Source organism: Chelonia mydas, chromosome 3, assembly GCF_015237465.2.
Source record: "Chelonia mydas isolate rCheMyd1 chromosome 3, rCheMyd1.pri.v2, whole genome shotgun sequence".
NCBI lineage: Eukaryota > Metazoa > Chordata > Testudines > Cheloniidae > Chelonia > Chelonia mydas.
In genome coordinates this window covers 161,360,098-161,385,434 of record NC_057851.1, presented here as the reverse complement: position 1 = coordinate 161,385,434, position 25,337 = coordinate 161,360,098, and the positions used below count along the sequence as shown (strand labels likewise).

The following is a 25,337-nucleotide window of genomic DNA, read 5'->3' as shown; positions in this document are numbered from 1 at the left end:
AATATTCAAATCTAAAGTATTGGTAATAGATATTATGATTGAAGTGTCCTATTCCAGTGCTCAAACAGCAAATCATGTGTGAAATCACAAATCACATTTGAAAATAAGCAGAACTACACTTAAAAATTCAGAAACAAATCTGACCAATACAGTCATGGAAAAATAACTTAAATATTGTAGTACAGAACTTTCATTAAAATATTTAAACTGTCAGATGATTGGGAAGGTTGTAAGATTCAAGATGCAGTGCAATTTTCCTTGAAGAAAAGGCTTGCCTGTTGTGAGCTTCAGAAGAAGAGAGCCTCTTTTCTTTTAAAAAGGAACCTCACTTGGTATTTTTTTGTTTATGGGAGTCTCTGATCTCATGTAGATCTTCTGCATAACTTGCTAATAAGAGACTGTTTAAAAATAGAATGAATCTGCTACTGCGTGATTTTAATTATAAAAAGAATAGATTCTTACTGTTCATCTAAAGTATGAAATGAACTAAGTTTATTTATGACTCGAATTAGCTGGTAGCACTGAAGGTATGTACATCCTCATAATCCCATCATCCAAGTGTATATCTTCATAGAATAAAAGTGTGCTCCTTTGTAAATCCAAATAGTGTACCTCATTATTTGTGTAATTGTACTGTATCTTGCCACATGTTAGCTTGGTGCTTTACAGACATGCATGAATGCAAGAACCATGCCTCAGAGATTTCTAAACAAAGCACATGCTGAGGATGGTAGAAGGAGGAGAAGGAATGCAATATAAAAGCAACATTATTGAACAACAGGTAGGTTCTTGTTAATTTCACCCTTTAAAAATTGTGGTGTATTTTTGTAATATAGAATAAACAAAGTAAACTATGTCCACCGAGGGTAGGACAAGAAATAATTGGCTTAATCCGCAACAAGGGAGATTTAGATTAGATATTAGGAAAAAATTTCTAACTATAAGGATAGTTAAGCACCAGAATAGGCTTCCAAGAGAGGTTGTGGAATCCACATCATTGGGGGTTTTTCAGAACAAGTTTTTAGACCAACACCTGTCCGGGATAGTCTAGGTAGGAGGTACATCTAGCTCCCTGCACTAAGCAGGACTAAACTAGATGACCTCTTGAGGTTCCTTCCATTCCTACACTTTTATGACTCTCTGTGAAAGAGAATGTCAGTGATATGGATTGCTTTGTGAAGATTTTACTTACATGAAGATAGTTTCTTCAATATATGCAAGTACCTAAATGTAAAATGTATTAGGATACAGTTTCTGACCAAAACCAGGCAACCTATTGGTACAGTATCAATAACTATCAGCAAATCCTGAAGATTTCAGTTAACACTTAACCTTTGCTTGCTTACCTCAGTACATAGAATCATAGAATATCAGGGTTGGAAGGGACCTCAGGAGGTCATCTAGTCCAACCCCCTGCTCAAAGCAGGACCAATCCCCAATTAAATCATCCCAGCCAGGGCTTTGTCAAGCCTGACCTTAAAAACTTCTAAGGAAGGAGATTCTATCACCTCCCTAGGTAACGCATTCCAGTGTTTCACCACCCTCCTAGTGAAAAAGTTTTTCCTAATATCCAACCTAAACCTCCCCCACTGCAACCTGAGACCATTACTCCTTGTCCTGTCATCTTCTACCCCTGAGAATAGTCTAGAACCATCCTCTTTGGAACCACCTCTCAGGTAGTTGAAAGCAGCTATCAAATCCCCCCTCATTCTTCTCCTCTGCAGACTAAACAATCCCAGTTCCCTCAGCCTCTCCTCATAAGTCATGTGTTCCAGACCCCTAATCATTTTTGTTGCCCTTCGCTGGACTCTCTCCAATTTTCCACATCCTTCTTGTAGTGTGGGGCCCAAAACTGGACACAGTACTCCAGATGAGCCTCACCAATGTTGAATAGAGGGGAACAATCACGTCCCTTGATCTGCTGGCTATGCCCCTACTTATACATCCCAAAATGTATAATAAATATGGTGGGAACCCTTTGTTTTCCAGTGTGGTTCCCCACCCCATCCCCCAGTGGAAAAATACTGGCATTCTATCATGGAATCCAGTACCAGATGACTTCATCTCATGACCCTATAGTGTCAAAGCAGCCATGATAATTGTATTCCCTCCAAAAACCTATGCAAAAGTATTTGTTTTGTTAGCTTTCTTTGAAAAGTTACAAGATTACATGGAAATCTGAGAAACTAACGCAATATGGATTTCAAGTCTGTGTGACAAAAGTCTTCTAGGGAAGACTTTTTACTATATGCAAGGGAAAATGGGCATTTAAATTAATCTGGAATCCATTCCTTGAATCCCTGGAGAAAAAAGACTGCATAATATATCCCAAGTCAATCTGTATAATACATCCAAATTTGTATCCCTTGCCTTTGTACTATTTGCACCAGTAGTATACTCCAAGCTATGAGACTCCCCTCCCCCCACCCGCCTGCAGTTCAAAGGTTACTTTTGTCTGTACTCCTTTTCCTCCCCAGTAGGGTAGACAATGTTCGAAGCATGAAAGTTGAACCCCAAAGTTAACCATGGCCAGCTAATATGTTCTTAAACATGATACTCATCTTGTCCACAATAAGAGCAAAACGTGGTGCACTGTAGATGCTAAAGCTTGAGTGCTAGTAACACTACCATTCTGCAATGTGGGCACAGGGTGATGAGGTAGGGGTGGTTTTAAAACATACCTTAACATGTTTACATGTTTTAATTAACATGTTTTTAAACATCACTTAGCACCTAGCATAGTCAAAGACAGTCATGTCTAAAGCATGTTAGCTGGGTATGGTTAACCTTAAACTCTCCTCCCTCCATCCCCAGGATTAACAAAGTCAGTTAGCTGAGCTTTGTTATACATCAGAACTGTGCCTATATTAGGAAAACGGGTTTGTGTTTTAAGACACATTCAAAAATGAGACCAGTCTTAGTCCAGACAGGACCTAGTTGTTAAGGTGTTAACTCACATTTAATTAGAACGTTTCTGAACATTTAAATCATGCCTGCACTCTATTTGTTTTTAAAGCTCGGGTTCACTGCTAATTAACTAAAGATAAACCGACCTCTAATGAAGACAAATCCTAAAATGCCCCTGGTTTTCCCATGGTAGAAAAAACCGTCTCCTTTTGCCCACCTGTAAAATGCTTATCTCACATCCGCCCTCCAGGACGTTTAACTAGCCGATACTTGTAAGGTGCGGTGCTTTGGATGCAAGATGCTATGGAAACAAAGTACTAAAACCATTGCATGCATCCGACGAAGTGGGTATTCATCCACGAAAGCTTATGCTCCAATAGGTCTCTTAGTCTATAGGGTGCCCCAGGATTCTTTGCCTACTAAAACCATTGTTCACCGACCCAGTAGCTACAAGCTTCAGCGCCGCCGCAGCTGCTCCGTGGTGCCCAGGCCCTGGGAACACGCCTCGCTCTCGGAGCCGCCGATCCGGTGCCAGGCGCCGCAGCAGCTGCACAAGGCGAAGCCACGTTTGTGGTTTTAAAGCTGTCTAAGCAGCGGGGCTGCTGCCGCCGTCCCCGCCGGTGGGTTGAAGGCCGCTGGCTCGGGACTCCACGGCAATGCTAGGGGCAGTGCGGGCGGCTGGCTGAAACGGAGCAACACGCTCTGTCCCCACAGGTCACGGATCCGGCCTTGCAGCCCAGCCTCCCTGGCTGTGTGCACGGCTCGGGCGGCTCCGGATTGGGGTTCGGGGGGTGGGTGGGGCGCGCCTGGTCTCCGGCAGCCTCCCCGGGGAGAAGGGAGGGGAGTTTCTCGGAGCTGCTTCCGCCTCCAGCTGAGGCCTGACCCGGGAGTGGATCGCAGCGGCTCTGAGCGGCGGGGCCAGCATGAGCTGCCCCCGGGAGCTAGCGGGGGAGCTGGCCCGGTTCTACACGGTCACCGAGCCCCAGCGCCACCCCCGGGGATACACCGTGTATAAGGTCACCGCTCGGGTGAGTCCGGGGCGGCGGGGACCTGGACAGCTCCGCTCTTAGCGGGTCGCTCCCAAAGGGCCGGGAGCAGGGCGGGCTTAATGCAACCCCTTCCCCCCAGCCCCCGACCTGCCTCTGTGAATGGGGGGTGGGGGGCAGAGAGCATCCCTGCCTCCCCCCCTCCCTAGTCCCGGACATGCCACTGTGAATGCGGGGCGGGGGGCAGAGAGCATCTCTCCCACCCCCAATCCCCGACCTGCCCCTGTGAATGGGGGTGGGGGACAGAGAGCATCCCTCCCTACCCCCCCCCCCCCACCTGCCCCTGTGAATGGGGGCAGGCAGAGAGCATCCCTCCCTTCCTCCCACCCCCAATCCCTGACCTGCCCCTGTGAATGGGGGCAGGCAGAGAGCATCCCTCCCTCCCCCCCAATCCTTGACCTGCCCGTGAATGGGCGCAGGCAGAGAACATCCCTCCCCCCTCCTGCCCCCCCCCAGTCTTGGACATGCCACTGTGAATGGGAGGGGGGCAGAGAGCATTCCTTCCTGCCCCTCTGAAGGGGGGGGGTCAGAGAGCATCTCTCCCTCCCTCCATCCCCGACCTGCCCCTGTGAATGGCAGCAGGCAGAGAGCAGCCGTCCCCCCCAATCTTCCCCTGTGAAGGGGGGGGATGAGGATAGAGAGCATCCCTCCTTCCCTCCCCACCAGTCCCGGACATGCCACTGAATGGGGGGAGGGCAGAGAGCATCCCTCCCTCCTCCCTGCCAATCCCAGACCTACCTCTGGGAATGTGGCCCCAGGCAGAAAGTATCCACCCCATCACAGAGCTTCTCCCAACAGAGGGCCCAGATGAAACTTCTCAGACCTGCCCTCGTGCATGGAAGTGTGTGGGTGGCTAGAGCAGAGATCATCCCTATTCCTTATCCTAGACTTGCATCTACTGGGGGCTTATCAAAGAGCATACCCACCTCACCACCTCCTGCCTCCCACCTGTTCCCTAATGAGAGGAGGATGAGAAAGAGAACATCTTCACCTCACCCATCTACCCCAAATGTGGGACAGGTTCTGAGCATCCCCAATATGCCTGTCCAGCTTCATTCAGATCTGCCGCAAGTCTCACATGTGATGGGGATAGATGGGTGAGGAGAGGAGGTGGGAGGAAGGAATGAATGAGACTTCTTCATAAGGGTGTCTGCTTTACAGTACCTCTTTGTCCGTCAGGGGATTGGGAGAAGATGATTTCGACACGTCAGTGAGATATTTAAAATTAGATGCTTGCTGTAACTCGGCCTGTACTGTCTCCCCTTTGCTGTATACTCATCTTAATTTTTTCATAAGTATTAACTCAAGGAGTTGAGTCTACTTCAGTAATATTCCACCCATGCAGATTATCCCAACAGTTTAAAGAGCAATCGTAACCCTGACACTAGGGAATGCCCTATCCAGCCTAAAGCACATTGCCTCATGCTCTTCTGGTTTTACCAGGCCACTAGATACCCAGACCTGCTGTGTCTCAAGCTCTGGTACTTTGAATGAAGGTGGTTTTTATTTTATTTAAAAAAAAAAAAGAAAGCTTGGTCCACCGAGGGTCAGACTTCAGCAGGTGTCGTCAAAATGAGTCTTCAAATGAGGGCCCCTGCCACTTCCAAATGAATGAGAGACTGCAGGTCTGCTTAACGTTTCCTCAGTGGCACTTGAAGCTGATTGTTTTAGTTTGAATTTCTCTATCCTGTAATTATTTAAAAAAATAAAGCTAGAGGGAAGACTGTGTTTGGATAAATGTCTCCAAAGTGCATGTTACACAAGACCAGTGCTTAATTTATAATGAAAGAGGTGCTGGGACTCAAGCAATTTTATTTTACTTTAATAACTGAACTGCAAAGCCCAGAGGTGCCGGGGCTATGAACTGCCTAGCTCAGAGGTGCTAAGCCCTGGCACAAATTAAGCACAGCACAAGACCAAATGTGCTGGAGTTGCGAAAAGCCTTAAATACCTTCATAAGTGTTCCGTGGACTTGCCCTAACCTGACAGACTGGTAACCTGAACGTTTGGACTCTAGTGTATATGCAGTAATTCTTGATTTTGTGTGTTTCTTAGTTGTGCATCATCTGTCAGAAGCTATGAAACAGTGTTGGTTTCTATTGTTGAGTTTCTGACTTACATAAGTGTTCTGATAGCATCTTAAGTCTGGTAATGTAATGCTGCTTAGTGACAGAAAATAGTTGTTCTGTCTGATGGAACTGTTAACGCTGTCCTAGAAATTGTTAGCTGCCTTAAAACTGCAATAGTGGACCAGTCCAGAAGTCCATCTAACACAGGATCCTGTATCTCACAGTGGCCAGAATCACAGTTCTGAGGAAGATGCAAGAAGCTCTGTAATGGACAGATAGGGGATAAGAGTGGGATCCACAAAGGGTCTTAGCTGTTGCAATGTGTGTGGCATGGCACCTAACTTTTAGGTGCCGAGAAAATCACAGGAACAACGCTATGACCCACAAAGCCTCAGTTAGGCATCTAGGCTCCTGTACACTGGGGAGAGAGAGAGAGGTGCCTTAGAATGGGATCCAGAAAGCCAGCGCGCTAGGCGGTGAGCTGCCTAAACTAGCCAGTGGGAGATGCCAATGAGAGGGGTATGTCCCAATCCCTGTCCCCTCACCTAAGTCCAGGCTACAGGGAAGTGCCTCTCACTGCATAGTGCTTCATGAATGGAAACCCCTCTCTGGGAGTCAGATGACTTAGGCAATAAGGCATTTCTTGTCAGAATGAGTTAGACTCCTGTCTTGCTCTACACAAAATGGCTAGAGGAGGCGGTGCCCGCCTTGTAACAGCCCAGTTCAAGCACTCACCTGGGATGGGGAAGACACAGGCTCAATTCCGTCCTCTCTGACAAAGAGGGAGACAGGATTTGAACAGCGCTCTCCGGCTTCTCAGGACACTGTTCTAATCACTTAGCTATGACATATTCTGATGTGGGGCTCCTTCAGTCTCTCCTGTTGAAGCTAATCCACTGTGGATAAATAATGAAGAGCGACTGGAGCAGGGGGACTGTACCCTGGGTCTTCCATCTCCCGGGTGAGTGTCCTAAACACTGGACTACATAGTCATTTTCTCTCTCTGTGGCCAATGACTGTTTAGTCACTGAAGAGTATAAGTGGAACTAATTACAGAGCAAGGTATTACTCAGTCTGAGTAATGCAGCAGAATCTGGCCCTTGTAGGAGGGGAGGATGGCCTTGCGTTGGAAGCAAAAACTGGAAATTAGGAGACCTTGTTTCTGTTCCTAGTTTTGCCAAAGGCTTCTTGGGTTCCCTTGGGCAAGCCTTTTACCTTCTTTGTACCTCCACCTTCTTTTTTCACAAATGGGAATAATGCTGCATAGCAGTGGGTGGGAGGGACTTGTGAGTTCAGTTCATTAATTTTGAGATCATCGGATAGGAAGTGGTATAGAAATGCAAACTTTTATTGAAGTGACGTGTCCTTTCGCAATCACTGTTGCTGTAAATTTTCTGCCTGTGCGAGCTGTCCATATTTGCACATACCCTATCTTTATATAAAGAAGAGGATCTAGAAAGTTATCTGTGTAGAATGTAGATATATAAATAAACATAGCTCTCAGGCTGTTTGTCTCCGTGTCAGTTTTCTGCATTAACTGTAAGACCATAGACGACTTGAATAATATTTTGTTCTAGATATGATATATTATTCCATCATAGGGTAATGTAAGATGTTTAAACACTAATTAAAGTGCAATAAAAACATGGTGTTTTTTTATTGAGTTAGTGAGAAAAAACACTTTTTCCCCTGTAGGTTCAGTGCTAGAGAAGCTTGTCATGGGACAGAGGCAAGGAAGATAGGGCATTTAGTTTTTCCACATCTCATCCTGATGAACTCAGTTCACAGGCTTAGTCCAAGAGGTCAATATAGTGGCTTAATTTCATTGGTGGAACTGAAAGCAATGCCCCTTTAGTTAGGACAGTAGAACACAGTCTTGTATTTATCTTAATTCTAATTCTTCACTAATTTTTGTATTCTGCTTGACTTATATTAATTTGAAATACAGCATCACACAGCTGTAGTACATGTGCTGAATTCTCCAAATCGGAATGAAAGTTGTATATAAGTCAGGGGGAATGTCAACATTTTATCAGGTCTCTGAAGTTGCAGGTTCTCAGCTTCTTCTCCAAGTGACACATGGCAGTTCACACAAATTGCTGGTGGATAGAGTAATTCAGATTTTTCTTAATTTAAAATCCCAAAATATTAGTTCTTTAAAGTATTGTAACCTTATAGCCCAGAGGTGATAAAATATTATTCATTGTGCCCAAACATGCTTGGGATTTCACAAACACAGAAATGTTCAGAGCTCTTGCCTCTAAAAGGCTTATACTCTAATCGGACATGTAATAATAACTGGGCTGGGGGTAAAAACTTGGGACAGTGGAGAATATTAAAAGAAGCTGTTCAAAACTATGTAACAATATTTTGTTTAAGGCAGTTGTCTGACCCCCACCACTTTTTGTTTTCTCCCTCCCATCCATGCAGTTGGCTGGCTCCATGGTTGATATGACATCACTACCACAGTGCTTGCTGGGGCTGTGTCACTCATACCGTGAACTGGTGATCTGCAGCTTTGGGTGACTGCCTGGAAAAAAGTAAGGTTGACCTGCCCAGTGTACTGAATACCCCTCTTATGCTAGCTATTTCGGGTATTCAGCACATTCTACTAGAGATCTCTGATTTCTTTTGATTCTGTACTTGTGGATCATCTGTAAAACTGGTTTAATAGGTTAAGAGAACTTTACTGTCAAATATAAAATATCACTTTAATATTCGTGAGTAGGAGAGTTGCATGTTGAAAGTGTCCTGAACGTCTAAACCAAATGCACAGGTCTCATTGGAGACTTTTTTGAATGCTAAGCTGAACTAGCTTTGGGAAATTTTTCTTAAGGTCTGTTCTTAGGAGATGATTTTAAAAGAAAGCCAGCTTTAACAGTGTGGAAGCCCTGAAAAAATTCCTTTTATATTTTTGGCAAGGCTGGCACAATGTGGAAACTGTATGTAAGATGTGAATTCTACATAATATATTTAAACTTATGTACTGTGAAAGACATTACATACATCTGCAAAGTTAGGCCTAGTTTACACTGTGGGGAGGGTGGGGGAATCGATCTAAGTTACGCAGCTTCAGCTACATGAATAACGTAGCTGAAGTGGTTAGATCTACTTAGATCTACTTACCGCGGTGTCTTCACTGTGGTAAGTCAACGGTTGACGCTCCCCGTCAACTCCGCCTGCGCCTCTTGCTCCGGTGGAGTACCGGAGTCTATGGGAGAGTGCTCGGCAGTCGATTTATTGCATCTAGACTAGACGCGATAAATCGGACCCCTCCCTCCCCCGGATCGATTGCTGCCCGCCAATCCGGCGGGTAGTGTAGACAAGCCCTTAGAGAAGCATTACAGGTCCTGTATTCATTTCCAACAGTTGAATTCAAGAAAAGATATGAAAGGATTAAAAAAAAAAAAAAAAAAAGAGGCACCACAAGAGTATAGTATCCAGTGTAGAATTACGAGAGATTTTAAAAATTAGTTTCTTATTAAAAAAGTCTGCTATTTATTAATGGTGAATGTTTACAGAGCAGACAAAAACATAGGATATTCTGACCATCTTGTTAAGTAACAAAGGGAGATTCCTATGGTCCTGTTTTATTATTGTTGTTTCCAGAACGTACAGTATTAGTTATGTATTCATCAGTTTGTATATGCAGGTGTGCCATCTATTGATAGCCTATTGATTATTGTGGATGAAAGCTGCTTTCATTAAGGATTTACAAACGATGCTGGTTGCATCATTCCACTCTGAGATTTTTCTGTGCAACTTTTTATCTTCCTAGAGCTTGAGATTTATGGGGTTGTTAACCCATATTCCCTCATGCCAACTATCTGAATTGATGATAGGATCAGTAAAAGTGAAAGAACTCTGTAGAGGTCTCTGGCCTGTGTTGACTTTTTTATGAAAAGGCTATGGAGAACAAATTAGTCCAGCATATAAATAAATAATTACTGTACAGTGACTTGCAGATGGAATTGGGCAATAGATATGGAAGACGATGTAATCTGTAGAAGAAGGGACTGTGAAACATATGGGTCCTATTCCTGACTCTCACTAGCTTGTTGTATAATCACTCATTGCTCTAGGTCCCCCTTTACCCCTTTGAGTAACTTATTTACTGTAACCTCACAAAACTGTTGTAGGGCTTTACTGAAAGGTGAACTGCAAAATAAAAAAGTTTATGCCATTTACTGCTCCTTTTGTGATGTGTAAAGATTGTTTAAGTTGCCACCATGCACCCCTCCACATGGTTTGCCTATGAAGTGTTCTAAAATTCTCACCAGGGAGAGAGTATAAACTCTTTACTGAACTAGCTATGTGGACTCTGCTATAGACTGAAACAAAGATGAAAGTAGAGTGAAAGGAAAAGAACAGCTGAAACATAACTGCAGTAAAGAGGCAAATAGGCTTTCAGACTAATCACAGCAAGGGAAAAGGTGTGTAAGGTTTTGTCAATTGTAGGCTAAACTGGCACAGGAGAGTTTTAAGGTGCAATTTGAAAGAAGTGACTCCGTGTTTGGGAAGAAGAGTGTTTCAGGTTGATGGGGTAGAATAACGGAAAAATAACCCTGTTCTCCTCAGTCTAGTCCCCTCCAAAAACCAAATGGAGGATGAATGGGAACACTACAGTGAGGTAGGGTAGTAGGCTGAAGTTAGGGAAGCATGGAGGAATAAGTTACAGAGATTCTTGAAAACCATAAGGAAGATTTAGAAGAGTAAATCTAATAAAACTGGGGGTGGAGGGCTGGGAGATGAGAACAGTCTGGCTGCAGCACCGCGGATCCTCCATGTAGCTTAGAGGAGAAGTTTTCAGGTGGCCTATGGTCTGGAGCTCTCCTGGGTAGTGTACTTTACCGCTGAGACAGAAAGAACACTGCAATTCAGGGCTTTCTTTCACACAAGCAAACCAAACGAAGGCTGCTTTAATTCACACCTTTAATTATCTTAGTGCATGTCAGTGTATGGACAGTGTTATTTCGAATGAAACTGTCCATACGCTGACTTATGGCGTGAATTACAGCTGACTTAGTTTGGTTTGCATATGTGTAGACAAGCCTTCAGTCTTTGAGCAATGGACTTTATTGCTATTTGTAAATCTAATGCAGAACTCAGGCATTCTAGAGGCTCTCTTGACCAATATAATATATATTTCTTTTTTAAAAACACCAAAATCATGTTTGCCCTGTGCTGCCATACCTGTCAGTCTTTGTCAGGTATTTCTTTGGGGTAAAGTCAGTGTGATCAAATGTGCAGAAAACACCAACATGTGACAGGTAGCAAATACTCACGAGGACAAAATCAAAATGAAAAGTGATCTGTAGAGAACTGAGCTGTGGGTAGCATGGGGAGATTTTGTCCTAAAAGATACAAAACCCACCCAGGCTGAGGTTGTGTGCAATCTGGATTTCAAAAATAGCTTAGTTACAGCTACCCATATCTATTACATTAATGTTACTTTCCTCTCGTGTTTCTAATAACAATTCCTTCAGGAAAGAATTGGAAGAATGGATGGGAAGATGGTCCATATGTGCCCCAGTTCTAAGTGGTCCCTAATAAGAAACTTGCTTGGGGATGTAGCCCTTAGAAGAAGGCATGAGTTATCTATTTTGTAATTTATTTGCTAGTTTCTAACATACCAATTAGCTTTGTTACTAAATACTTCATCTTTTGTTCTATTTCTTATTTTGATAGGTTGAACTTCACTTAACTAACTTAAATCTGCTGAATGCAAATTGAAAAAGATATGCACCTTCTCTGTGGTTTCTTTTTATCAGCAACAGATCACAGTATATTCCTCTTTTAACTCTGCAGACTGAAATTCAGACACTGATCAGGTTTTTGTTTTGTTTTACAGGTTGTTTCAAGAAGAAATCCAGAAGAAGTCCAGGAGGTAACACATTTACATTTGTGAAAATGCTTCAGTTCATGTTCTCATTACTAACTTTTGAAGTATCTTTTACTTAATTTAGTATTTCCTGTGTGTTTTGTCAAAGAAATGAAGCAAACCTTTTTTGTGTCCATCTGTGTTTTTGTCTTAATATTTCAAAACCGAATAGCTAAGGTAGCGTATTGCAACTTTGCCGTCAGCGATGAGTGTGGGGGGGTGGGGAAATTATGAATCATGACTTGAAACAAAATTTTTGGGGAGTAAAGTGTCTTTTCATGACAAAACTTCTTTGATAACTTTTTAGATCCTGTTTCATGGCTGAAATTGGAAATTGAGCTTTACTTTAACCCTTACTGGTAAAATTAGATAAGTTCACCATCAGAGTCTAGGTGTCAGCTGTAAGTGTTCTTTTTCCCTCTTTACCTAATACGTCACTGAAAAGCCTACATTAGTGCTGCCTGTCTGTTAGGTGAACAGGGTAAATTGAAGAGGATGAGGGTGATAGAGAGAGAGAGAGAGAGGGTAGATTTTAATTCTTTCTTACTGTAGGGTACTCTCAGGCTTCTTAAGAAGTAGCCTGTTATACAATAATAAAAACTAGGGCTGTCAAGCGATTAAAAAAATTGATCGTGCAATTAATCGCGCTGTTAAACAACAATAGAATACCATTTAAATATTTTTGGATGTTTTCTATATTTTCAAATACATTGATTTCAATTACAACACAGAATACAAAGTGTACAATGCTCACTTTATTATATTTGCACTGTAAAAAACAAAATAAATAGTATTTTTCAATTCATCTCATACAAATACTGTAGTGCAATCTCTTTATCATGAAAGTTGAACTTACAAATGTAGAATTATGTACAAAAAGTAACTGCATTCAAAAATAAAACATTGTAAAACTTTAGAGCCTACATGTCCACTCAGTCCTGCTTCAGCCAATCACTCAGACAAGCAAGTTTCGTTACAATTTGCAGGAGATAAAGCTGCCTGCTTCTTGTTGACAATGTCCCCTGAAAGTGAGAACAGACATTCATTCGCATGGCACTGTTGTAGCTGGCGTCGCAAGGTATTTACGTGCCAGATGCACCAAAGATGCATAAGTCCCTTCATGCTTCAACCACCATTCCAGGGGACATGCGTCCATGCTGATGACGGGTTCTGCTTGATAACAATCCAAAACAGTGAGGACCAACGCATGTTCATTTTCATCATCTGAGTCAGATGCCACCTGCAGAATGTTGATTTTCTTTTTTGGTGGTTCGGGTTCTGTAATTTCTGCATCAGAGTGTTGCTCTTCTAAGACTTCTGAAAGCATGCTCCACACCTCATCCGTCTCAGATTTTGGACGGCACTTCAGATTCTTAAACCTTGGGTCGAGTGCTGTACCTATCTTTAGAAATCTCACATTGGTATCTTCTTTGCCTTTTATCAGATCTGTAGCAAAAGTGTTCTTAAAATGAACAACATGTGCTGAGTCATCATCCGAGACTACTATAACATGAAATATATGGCAGAATGTGGGTAAAACAGAGCTGGAGACCTACAATTCTCCCCCCATGAACTTCAGTCACAAATTTAATTAACACATTATTTTTTTAACGAGCATCAGCATGGAAGCATGTCCTCTGGAACGGTGGCCGAAGCATGAAGGAATATACGAATGATTAGCATATCTGTCACGTAAATCCCTTGCAATGCTGGCTATAAAAGTCCCATGCGAATGCCTGTTCTGACTTTATGGTGACATTGTAAATAAGATGTGGGCAACATTATCTCCCATAAATGTAAACAAACTTGTTTGTGTTAGCAATTGGCTGAACATGAAGTAGGACTGAGTGGACTTGTAGGCTCTAAAGTTTTACAATGTTTTGTTCTTGAGTGCAATTATCTAACAAAAAAAAAAAGTAAGTTGCATTTTTCACAATAGAGATTTCACTACAGTACTTGTGTGAGGTGAGTTGAAAAATACTATTTCGTTTATCATTTTACAGTGCAAATATTTGTAATAATAATATAAAGTGAACACTGTACACTTTATATTCTGTGTTGTAATTGAAATAAATATATTTGAAAATGTATTAAATATTTTTGGATGTTTTTCTACATTTCAATTGGTATTCTGTTGTTTAACAGTGCGATTAAAACTGCAATTAATCACGATTAATTTTTTTTAGTTAATCGCATGAGTTAACTGCGATTAATTGACAGCCCTAGTTTACATTCCTGCTTTTTCGCGAAAAGCCAGTTGCCAGTTGTTGTGGAACTTCATACAGTGTAAGTTCTTATGCACTCTCTGGATTTTGTATGTAGTTTTTTACTTCATTTCTCTCCTACGTTTTTAATAGGAAGTCTTCCTGAATTTGAGCTCTGGCTGAAGTTTTTCTTCAGGAGTCCTACTTTTGTTGTTGACTATCTTAAAAATAGTCTATCCAAAATTTAGTAAATAGGTGGCTCCTGAGTAGATCTTAATTTTCAGATGCTCGAGTTAGGATCACTTTTAGCTATTATTCATGTTATAACTGAACATTTAAGCACAGTGCGCACAATCCTGTCTAGTGGCCAGGTATGCACCCAACCTCCATCAGGAGCTTTTATATCAGATTTTTATCCCACAACAGAGAAAGATTTATGTACAGTCACTGAAGGACTATCAGCAGCTGCTCTTCCATCCTCTCCCCCAATAGGGTCTATATTTATCACCATTAATCATTTTAAAAACCCTAGAAAATAAATACATCTACTTTGTTGTGAAGCAGTTAGGCATGTTGCACATGTAGAACCCCTGACACAAACCCAGAAAAGTTGAGCCACTTTACAATACATATTTCCTCCACTCACAACATTAACATTGCTACAACTACTGCTATTCATGGGCCATCCACCGTAGCCTTCAGTCTGCTTCCCTCGCTTTGCAGCCTTCCATCTCCCCTTTTAACAGCCCTTCTGGACGTAACCCTTTACCAAATTACCCTCTCCCGTCACAACCAACTTCTACATCAAGCACCCCCAACTACTACTGTGGGGAGAGGGAAGGGGGATAATCAGGTAAAGCCGTGTGTGCAGAAGGAGTAAAGGGGTAATGATAACTGTGTGTGTCCAGCCCAGGGTGGAGAAACCATTGTTTATTGTGGAAGGAAGGTGTGAAAAACAGTTAGTAGTGCTCCAATTATTCTAACCATGACAAACAGCCTATCACATCAGAACAGTGTAGCCTTCGCAGAATTGGATTAATTTTTTATACAATTTCAACAGATAATATCACTAATTAAGCATTTTTTCTATTTTTAAAATTGCAGAAATTATGGGGGAGTGTCAACAATTATTTAATGACAGTAGACAGAGACTCAAAATTTAAAGCTTTTATAAACCGTTAAAACACAAGTGGTCAACATCACATGTCCGAATATACAAAGTAAATATCCTTAAATCAAATCATACCTGTTTTTGCTGTTCATTTTTTAGTCCATTTGTAACCAGCCTAATTCAGAAGTCTGGATCACTGGATTTTGACTCTACATTTTCAAACAGCATTTTCCTTACTTTTCCGACCTGTAAATTTTGATTATTATTGGTGGAAATATTTTTTTCATCTGTTTGTGTGTGGTTGGTGAAATTGTTTACTGACATTTACCTTTAAAAATCGAATTCTTCCAAGCCTAACTATAACAACTAACAATATATTCACACTCTCACCAGACAAATACCCTTTACTGCACTTCTTTAGTCCTCAGATTGCAGTTTGTCATCCTCCCTCCGAACCAGATTCCTCTCCATGATCATGGACTTTTCATTCTCTTGAGCAGTTTTATGTGGTGGTTCTGGGATTATCTATAAAACAGTGCTCATCAATCACCCGATCAGAATTTGGCTCCTTTGCTTGTGGTAGCTTGGATTGGGCACTCAAAAACTTGAGGCATCCCTAATTATTAGTCCCTTCTGAAAACTTAGGCCAGGGGATCCTCTCCCTCGGGAAGTCCTAGATTTCTTGTTTTGTTCTCCTGAGCCTGATCGCTGCAAAGAGTGTGCCTACACTACTAACTTTTGCTGGCACAAGTTCGTTGGCATAAAGACACTGCAGTTCGTATATCGCTTGTGCACGTGCATACTTGGCTTCTTGCGTTGGTGCTGCGGGCACTCACCGGGGTGCTTGTGTCAATGCACGGTGCAGTGCACCACAGGTAGGTTTCCCAGTGTGCAACTCGTCACTGTCCAGTGCGCTGTCTTTTGGGAAGTGTTGGCAATGTATGGTGGGGCAGAAACAAGTCACACGGGGGTGGCTGGGAGTAAGGAGTCAACTTCCCAGCATGTAACTCTCCATCCCACAATTTTGAGAGACAAGGTGGGTGAGGTAATATTTTTTTACTGGGTCAACTTCTCACTCACCTTGTCTCTCTCATAACCAGGGACCCACACGGCTACAGCTACACTGCATCCATCCCATAACGTCATCTATGTCTCATAATTGTTATACCTTTTTTAAAAAAAAATCTCACCAACCCCTGTGGCCCTCCTAGCTGTCTGACATCTCTGACAGAAGCATGGAGCCTGCTCAGCTCTGTACTGTTGTCATAAGTGTAGCAGGCACAGGACACAAAATCCTCTGGTATTTGCAGAGCTGTAAGAAAAACTGAATCAGCGTGTGACATGACGATTTCCTGGAGGACATTGCTGTGGGAATGCAAGGCTGATGGTGGTGTTCACAGAGCATCTGCAGATGGTGGAGCGTAATTTCTGGGTCCAGGAAATGAGCACTGGCTGGTGGGATTGTGTCGTAATACAGGCTTGGGATGATGAGCAGTAGCTGCAGAACTTTCGGATGCACAGGGCCACAATCCTGGATCTGTGTGGTGAGCTTGCCCCAGCTCTCCAGCTCAGAGACACCAGAAGGAGAGCCCCATTGACAGTGGAGAAGCGAGTGGCAATCACACTGTGGATTGCTATTGGTCAGTTGGAAATAATTTTGGAGCTGGAAAATCTACTTCGGGGGCAGTTGTCATGCAAGTGTGCAGGGCCACAAATCATCTCCTGCTATGCAGGACTGTGACTCTTGGCAACGGGCAGGACCCTGTAGAGGATGGATTTGCAGCAACTGGATTCCCAAACTGCAGTGGCGTGATAGATGGCACGCACGTCCTTCCTGTGGCACCAGACCACCTTGCCACAGAGTACATCAACAGAAAGGACTACCTTTCTGTGGTTATGCAAGCATTATTGGATCACCAGGAATACCTCACCAACATCAGTGTTGGCTGGCCATGGAAGGTGCATGGCACTCCCATCTGTAAGAACACAGGACTGTTCAGAAAGCTACAAGTAGGGGCTTTCTTTCCTGACTGACACATTACCATTGGCAACATTGAAATGCCAATAGTGATTCTGGGGGACCCAGCCTACCCCTTCCTCCCCTGGCTCTTGAAGCAGGTACACCGGTCACCTTGACAGCACCAAGGAAAGTTTCAACTACCAGCTCAGCAGGTGGAGAACGACAGCTGAATGTGCTTCTTTAGATAGATTGAAGGGGCGATGGTTTTGTTTACTCACAAGATTGGATCTCAGTGGGAAAAAAAATCCCAAAGGTTATAGCTGCTTGTTGTGTCCTGCATAATATCTGAGAAGCAAAGGGGGGAATGTTTGCCACCAGACTGGAGAGTGGAGGTGTATCACCTGTCTGCTGAGTTTGAAAAGCCAGAAACGAGGGCTATTAGAAGAGCTCAACACAGAACTGTACGGCTCAGAGAGGCTTTGAAAGACTGTTTTAATAGTGAGCCACAGTAATGAATTGTGGTGTACCCGTGCTCTACCTGGCCCTGCTGTTTTGGGGCATGTTAGGAATTGTATGGTGCTTGCTGTATGTTTGTGGTGCTTTCAGTATCGCTAGGCATTCTGCAGCATATATTGGGAACTAATAAAGAAGAATTGTTTTCCAAACAATAGAAGTTTATTGAATAACGAAAACACTGCAAAAATATTCTGTGCAAGTTAAAAAGCAAATATATTAAAAACTTAATAAATCTATGGAACAGAGCTTAAGATGGGGAAAGAACATTCATGCCCATTTTAGCTATGCATACAGCAACTGTGGCTCTCATAGGTCAATGTACATGAATCTGTGGTTGTCCTTAATGGGGTGGAGTTGTAGGCATAGGGATGCAATCCCTGATGCCATGTTGAATGTTGAGGGAGGTGTGGGGAGGTGCTATAATGGAGTTCTCCATGGACTGCAAAGGGAGGTGAGCCTGTGACTTTTGAACCTGTAGGTCTGTACGTTTGCAGCATCTGTGCTTGCTGCAGAGAAGTCGAATTATGTTGTGGTACCTCTCCCTCTGCTTTTTCTGCACCTGCCACTGTAGTAGGAAATAAATTTTCACACTTATCTGAGGTTCTTTCCCCTTCATCAGGCTCGCCTGTGCTCGTCTGCTGGGCCAGCCTGAACTGCAGTGGAATCTCAAACGGGTCCTGGTTTGTGGCATAGGTGGACCTCTCTGGTCACATGTCCCCCATCCTCCTTCTTCTCCTCCTCCTCCTCCTTGTGCTTGCTGCTAATGGCAGGGGTCTGTGACTCTGAGATATCCATGGTGGTGTGTGGGGTGATGGTGGATAGAGCCCTGCACGGATACAAAATTTATATCTGCGGCTGCAAAGTGGATATCTGAGGAGCTGCAGGGCTCTACTGGGAACCGCAGCGGCGAAAGCAGCAGCATCTTTGGCCAACGCTTGCAGGAGCCAGCGCCACACGTGGCAGTTCCTCTAGCGTGGCTCTACTGTCCCTAGCCCCGCCCACGGGAGTGGGCACCAGGCTCAAGGGCAGTTGTCCTTGGTCAAGCTAGTATGTGCAAGTAGCTCCTTGGATATCTGCGGATATCCACAAACATGGATGTAAATACTGTATCCGTGCAGTGCTCTAGTGATGGAGTCTCCACCTAGTATAGCTTGCAGCTCTTTGTAAAAGTTGCAGGTCTTCAGCTCAGCACCGGATGGACTGTTGGCCTCCCTGGTCTTCTCATCTGCTTGCCGCAGTTCCTTGGCCCTGTTGTACCCCTTCTCCTGCATCCCCTGAGCAATCTGCTTGTAGATGTTGACATTTCTACAGCTGGTCCGTAGCTGTGCTTGCACAGCCTCTTCTCCTCACAGGTCCAGGAGATCCAATATATCTTGTCTAATCCAGGCTGGAGAGGGTCTGTTGTGTGTACCTGGCATCTTCAGCTGGGCAGTTGCATGCAACAGTGGAGAGCTGCTAAGAGAGCTCATCAAGCTGGAAAACCAGGAAAAGGCATTTAAAAAATTCATGGGGTTTTAAAGTGCGTGGGTGGCTTCCGGTCTCTGTGACTCTGGGCCATGGAGTTCGTGATTGCAACCAGAGAGGTCGGTGTCTGGCATTGTGGGACAGCTGCTGGAGGACTGTTAGTTTTGACGTAGGTAACACAGTATCTGTGCTCGCACTGTGTTGGCCTCAGTATATCGACCATGGCTCAATGTTTGCTTGGGGAGGTGGTGTTACTGTGTCGCTGTAAAGGAGCACTTTCATTGGTGGGAGAGACATTTAAGCGTAGATACTCACAACAAGGTTGATGCAAAGTGGCTTATGTCAACCTATCTTTGTAGTGGAGACCAGGCCAAAGTATAGTAGAGTTTGCGGCATAACTGCATCAGGAGAGCTAGTTACAGCATGGTTAAAATTTATAGAGTGGCTAGGATGTATCTAGATTAAAGCTTTGGACAGTCCATTATTATGGCCTACTGGTGAAGAAATGGTTAGGTCTATCCACACCACTGAAGCTTTAACCATGTTGTAGCAAGCTCCCCTTAATGTTTATATTTTTAGTGTGGGTTGGGATTTATGCATATTCTCATTACCAATGAGTTTAAGAATGCCCTCTGGCCTCGGCAAAATATGGGTTTTTTTCTACCAAATTGGGTCAAATTGAGGGAAAACGACAACAACCTTTTGACTAGATCTGATTCTTGATATCTCAATACACTTCTGGTTTGGTTTGTATGAACAAAATTTGGTCCTTAATTTTGATACTTTCAGATTTCTACCTGGGGAGTAAACTGTTTAAAATTAGTTAAAGGAATATTTCACTTGGAATCTGTCTCATGGTGTTTTACTACATAAAACTTGAGAGATGAATTTGACTGATAAAATAATTGGATATGCTGTTGCATATACTTCACGTGTTTTGTCACTGTTGTTACACCTTAACATTTAATGTGGATTAGGACAGGGCAAAGGGCCTGAATGAACTCAGAGCTGGCACATAAAATGCTTTCATCTCTTTCATAAACCAAAGCTTATTAGGTCTGTTAGATTCAGATTTAATTGCTGAATTCTTTTCCTGGCCCTAATTTCCCCCCACTTATAGTTCAGGCTATTGTAGGGTGAAACACAAATAACTGGGAAGAAACAGTGGAAACTGTATTAATAGCTGACTTTTGTACTTTTCAGCAATTGGGTAGAACTATGGAGTGGAGCTAAATTTTGTTGAATATAGTAATGTAGAAATCCTTATCCTGCCAATGTTATAATGTACCAGTGGTCTCCTTGCCCTCCTGTAATCAAAGGTTTTGCCCAGATTACACAGAACATGGTGTTGGATTTTTGGTTCAGGGATGTTCATGGCAAACTATTTAAATTCATGCTTACATTTATAGGTAATCAGATCTTTACACACACAAATATTATGGGCCAAATTGTTCTGTCTCTGATTCCCTGTCCCATGAACATTCTCTGTTTTTACTACTTTCGTCTCTCTCCCCTCCATGATTTTTTTCACCTGCTGGTGCTCAACGTATTGTTGTGTATGGTGGAGGTAGAATAACTCCCCATCCTTCTTTTTCTTCCTCCCTCCCCTTTTGGTTCCCTGTGCAGCATTGAGTCACTGTGTGATTGAAGGCAGCATCATTCTTCCCCTCTTCATCACCTCCGTTAGGCTTTTCCCCTCTGTTCATCTGTACATTATTGTTCTGTTGGTCAAAAGGGGCCAGTGGAACAGGGTGTGTGCATATGTAAAGATTGGCTGTGGTTGTCATATATAATTACATATGTAGCTGTTCGGATTAGATATAAGAGAAGGAAAGATTCTGAGCTAAAAGACACTTGCCATAGGTAATCTTCATATTTCCTTAGACAATGCATTTGAGGCCAGATGCAGGGGCTACACAGTATATCCTGTCTATTGCCCAAAAAGCATGTTATGCATGCCTGAGTAATCGCTGACTCTTAGAATATAGAGGTAAGGAAAACAGGCCATATAGCCCTTTGTGCAAGTATTGGAGAAAACCATTTTGGTTGATGTGCCATGGTGTGTGTCAGATCAAGGAACTGTGCATCTCACAAAACGAGCTTTTAACGTAGGAGTAATACAACTTTATTAAGACAGAATTTATGTAGTGAGCACTCAAAAGTAAAGTGGAACGATTTACAAACAAGAGACCGTAAAATTATTGTCTAATTTTTCCCCTATGGAGAAACTTGCTAAGCTAGCTGTTAAAAGAAACCACTAAAAGTACTAATTAGAACCTGTTTAGCATCTTGATTTTCGTAAAGAGTTTGTTGGCAACTCTTTTTGGATGACCTAGTGCAATTATGTTAAACTGCTCTTGCTTTCAGCCACACTTAGCAACAATTACCTCACTGTGAGCTATTAAACTCATTAATGCTTTTTTCCCCCTTTTCTGTTTCAGATTGTTGTTTGGAAGAGATACAGTGACTTTAAGAAACTGCACAAAGATCTCTGGCAAATTCATAAAAACGTAAACAGGCATACAGAATTGTTTCCGCCTTTTGCCAAAGCAATAGTATTTGGTAAGCATGCCTTCTTTTTGAATTTCTAAAACTGTTCGATATTAGCTAATGAGTCATAAATACCTCTCATTCTGGAGCTGCCAGCTGCACCTTTGTACATGCTACTGCTAAAACTTACTTGGTTTTAGTAGTTAAGTCTTTGTCTTATTATGAGGATCTTAATGAGATATGGGTGGATCACAGTTCTGTGGCTGTAAAGTTATTGACTTGTACTGAAGTTATCAAAATAACATAGACTGTATCCTCTTGTTTGCTTTCAGTTAAAGAACTATATGCTCTGAATGTTTATGGATGTATGTTGCACTTTACAGGCATAAAAACATAAGGTCCCTGTTCTGAGGAGTTTGCAATCTGTAACAAATATTAGCTATGTGACTAACACTTGTATGCTGTCAGCTACAAAACAAAATAATTACATTTGTTCTTACACCAAAAAGATGGTTGTAATTTTTAATGATCTATTTATATTACATTATTAAACTATTTAGTGAAGGAAAGGATTTTTGTCTCTTAGGAAATTAATCTACATTTGATGTTCATTCCCAGTTTTATCTAATTATGTTTTTGACATCACCATTATATCTACAGCAACCGGTTATTGCATCAGAGGATTATAACTTCAGGTGAGGAATAAGTAGCAAGAACTAACTAGCTCTTAGGAACACAGATCTTTATATTATTGTCCTTAGTAATAAAAATGAGAAGAGGTAGAGCTTCAGAAAATGTGAGTTATTTAATGGAAACTGTTTATAAATGTGTTTCCTTGAAGAATTATTTTTTAAGAAGTATTTGAGAATTAACTTTTGACGTAGGTGATCAAGCTTTAAAAGTGAAATCAAATGGACATCTAATAAAGTGGAACAACTCCAGGTATTGGAAGCTGTATTGGAACAAACTGTATAATTATAATAAATCCAAAAAAAGTTGAAAACTGTTACTCCCAACAAGAAATGTAATGTTAAGGTTTTAAAGTGGATTAATGTGCTCCATTTTAAGAAGAAATGGGTTTGTCCTGGGTGTCTTCCTCAGTGTAGAATTGCTTGTGTTTTTTGTCCTAACCTTAAGCTTACTATAGGTTTTTCATAGCGGGTACTAAACCCACACTTTTCAATAAGTGCGTACAACTCCGATTACCTTTAAAACATCAAAGGGAGAATAGGCTCTGTAGCTTGAACCCAAAGACACATAATTAAAAGTAAACCTCTTCTTCACATATGTATTATTTATTACATAGTTGACTCTGAACCTAATTGCAGTAGGAACCTCCCTTCCTCAAATCCTTTAGAAACATTCCTGGTTTTTGAGCATTATGCCATAATAATCATCGTGCAAAATTTTGTTTACTTACACATTTATGTGGAAAATCCAAAGCTGTTCAGGTCTATTTTTGTAATTAGAGTATTCTTATTTCAGAGAGCTTTGTGCTCAGCAAGACAAAATGGGACTATGGCCTCTTATTCCATTAATTCTCTTTCTAAAAGATGATATGCATGTGGTATCTAGGAATGGTTGAGGATATTGCCAATACTAGGGCAGGATATTGCCTGTACTAGGCAGTTTACTTATCCCTATATAGAGTACCTAGCAAACACTTGTATGTATATGTGTCTATAATTTTTAAAATGGAATTATTTTGACCATTTTAATTTTGTTTTTTTTTTAAGATTAAAAGTGATTACACCATTTTTGCCAAATTTCAAATTGGCAAAGCTAACACTGTGTTCACAACTGAAAATTCTAAATTTAAGGATTTCCCCCCTCAAAATAACTATAATTTAGTGGCAATACTATCATCTCTTCACCGTACCTGTGTTTATAGCACCCTACAAATACTTAACTTCTCAGTTAAGAACAGTCTAAAGCTAGACATATTAAAATGTACATAGACTGAAAGTAAAAATCTCACTCTTATTAATGTTTTGAATTCATTCAGGATACTAATTCAATGCTAACAAATACTTCAAGGGGCCTGATTATTGTAATAGTTTTAGGAGCTTTCTGGTGGTTTCTCCACAGTGATTAAGCATGAGTCAGACCCTGCTCTGTGCTCAAAAATCCTGAAAACTTCAAGGAAAGGTCTGCACTCACAATGACTGCAGAATTGGGCTTTATTCCTTAACAGTATCTCTTGGTAGAACTACCATGTACATTAGTTTTTTGTCTTTTCAAGATACATTGTGCATTTTCTCTATCCTCTACTTACTGTTGCACACAAAAACCTATGTTAAAAGAACGCTAAAGTTGCAAAGTCAAGCACTTAAAAGTCTGAATTAAAATGCCAGAATTAAGATTGCCTGTTCAATCTTAATTTGGCCCCCTTGTGCACGTATGTTATAACAGACTTCAATTACATGATCATATACTATATTTTTGTCCCATGGAGCCCCTGCTTTATTCAGAGATGGTTCAGCTAAAACTTTCCAAATAAAACTCATTTTGAGGCAGATGCCCCACTTGGAAAAGTTCAGCCTGAATCGTTAAAGTTGCAGAGTCTTTTATAAGCAACTGAAATCAGGGTCTTATAATGAAGCGTGTAAGGTAACCTTAATTATAGGTAAAAAGAACAGGAGTACTTATGGCACCTTAGAGACTAACAAATTTATTAGAGCATAAGCTTAAGTCTTTTAGTGAGTGGCCAGAGAGTTTGACATGTTCTCCTACCGGTTTTTGAATGTTATGATTCCTGATGTCAGATTTGTGTCCATTTATTCTTTTGCGTAGAGACTTTTGCGTAGAGACGGTTTGGCCAATGTACATGGCAGAGGGGCATTGCTGGCACATGATGCGGGTACAGACTAACATGGCTACTACTCTGAAACCTTAATTATAGGTGTCACTACATGTTACCTGATCCTATTGTATTTAACACAAAATGGTGTTTCCTTCTGATAACTAATAGTGGATGTGAAACATGTAAGTGATCTGCAAGAAAATTGAGTTGTGATGTGGATTTTATGGATGCCTGCGTAGAGTCCCCTGAAGTACACAGAGAGCTTTGGCTCTCTTCCAGAGCTGAGACTGAATTGCATTTAATGTTGTTTTTATTTTGCTTATCTGTGAAATTGGATCCGAGGTGAATATCAGTTCCATGTCAGCACTTGCACGCTGCATAATTAAGTGGAGAATATATTATCAATATAATCTCGAATTGATTTTGTATCTAATTTACAGAGTAGCATGATCATTGTCCAGGATGCTTTCAAAGCTGATATTTGCTGTCCAAGATTTAAATTGAAAACAAAGATATGCTCTAGGAGTGGAGAGGAGAATAGATCCCTTTATAAAGCCGTATAGGGTAAGATACCCAAAAAAGAAACTAAGAGTTCTTGAGAGAGATTTTAAAAGTAATTAAAATGGATGGAAATCTTAAATCTGAGGCTAGCCAGTCTTGCTCAAGCCCTGTGAGCTGGAGTAGAATTGTGGGTGAAATCTCTTCTGAAAGACAGCCTTATTCTATTGTTTTATACACTCACAAATGGCTACAGTATAGAATATAAGGGGAGAGAATCTACAAAAGTATTCAGTGTAGTTCTTTTTCACTTCTTGTACAAAGAGCCTTTCTTTTAAAAAAAATCACATTTGAAATAAGAGCAACAGGAAAGCCCAGGAAAAGAGGT

The 25,337-nt window shown here is 41.7% G+C and overlaps 1 protein-coding gene across 6 annotated transcripts in view; it reads left to right on the top strand.

Annotated features, from left to right (window-relative positions):
- The window catches only part of RPS6KC1 (ribosomal protein S6 kinase C1), a 117,166-nt gene that overhangs the window by 7,297 nt on the left and 84,532 nt on the right, over positions 1-25,337 (top strand). Inside the window, exons 1-4 of one of the 6 annotated variants that reach the window (XM_043543666.1) lie at positions 3,391-3,527; positions 8,453-8,562; positions 11,874-11,909; positions 21,600-21,720. Coding sequence is in view for 1 of the 6 variants with exons in the window: in XM_037895729.2 (XP_037751657.1) it covers positions 3,831-3,935; positions 11,874-11,909; positions 21,600-21,720 (262 nt within the window). In the remaining 5 variants the exon portion in view is untranslated. Of the gene's footprint in view, positions 1-3,390; positions 3,936-8,452; positions 8,563-11,873; positions 11,910-21,599; positions 21,721-25,337 lie in introns of those variants that run through there. The other 5 variants (XM_043543665.1, XM_043543667.1, XM_043543668.1 and 2 more) reach the window with 5 other exon arrangements.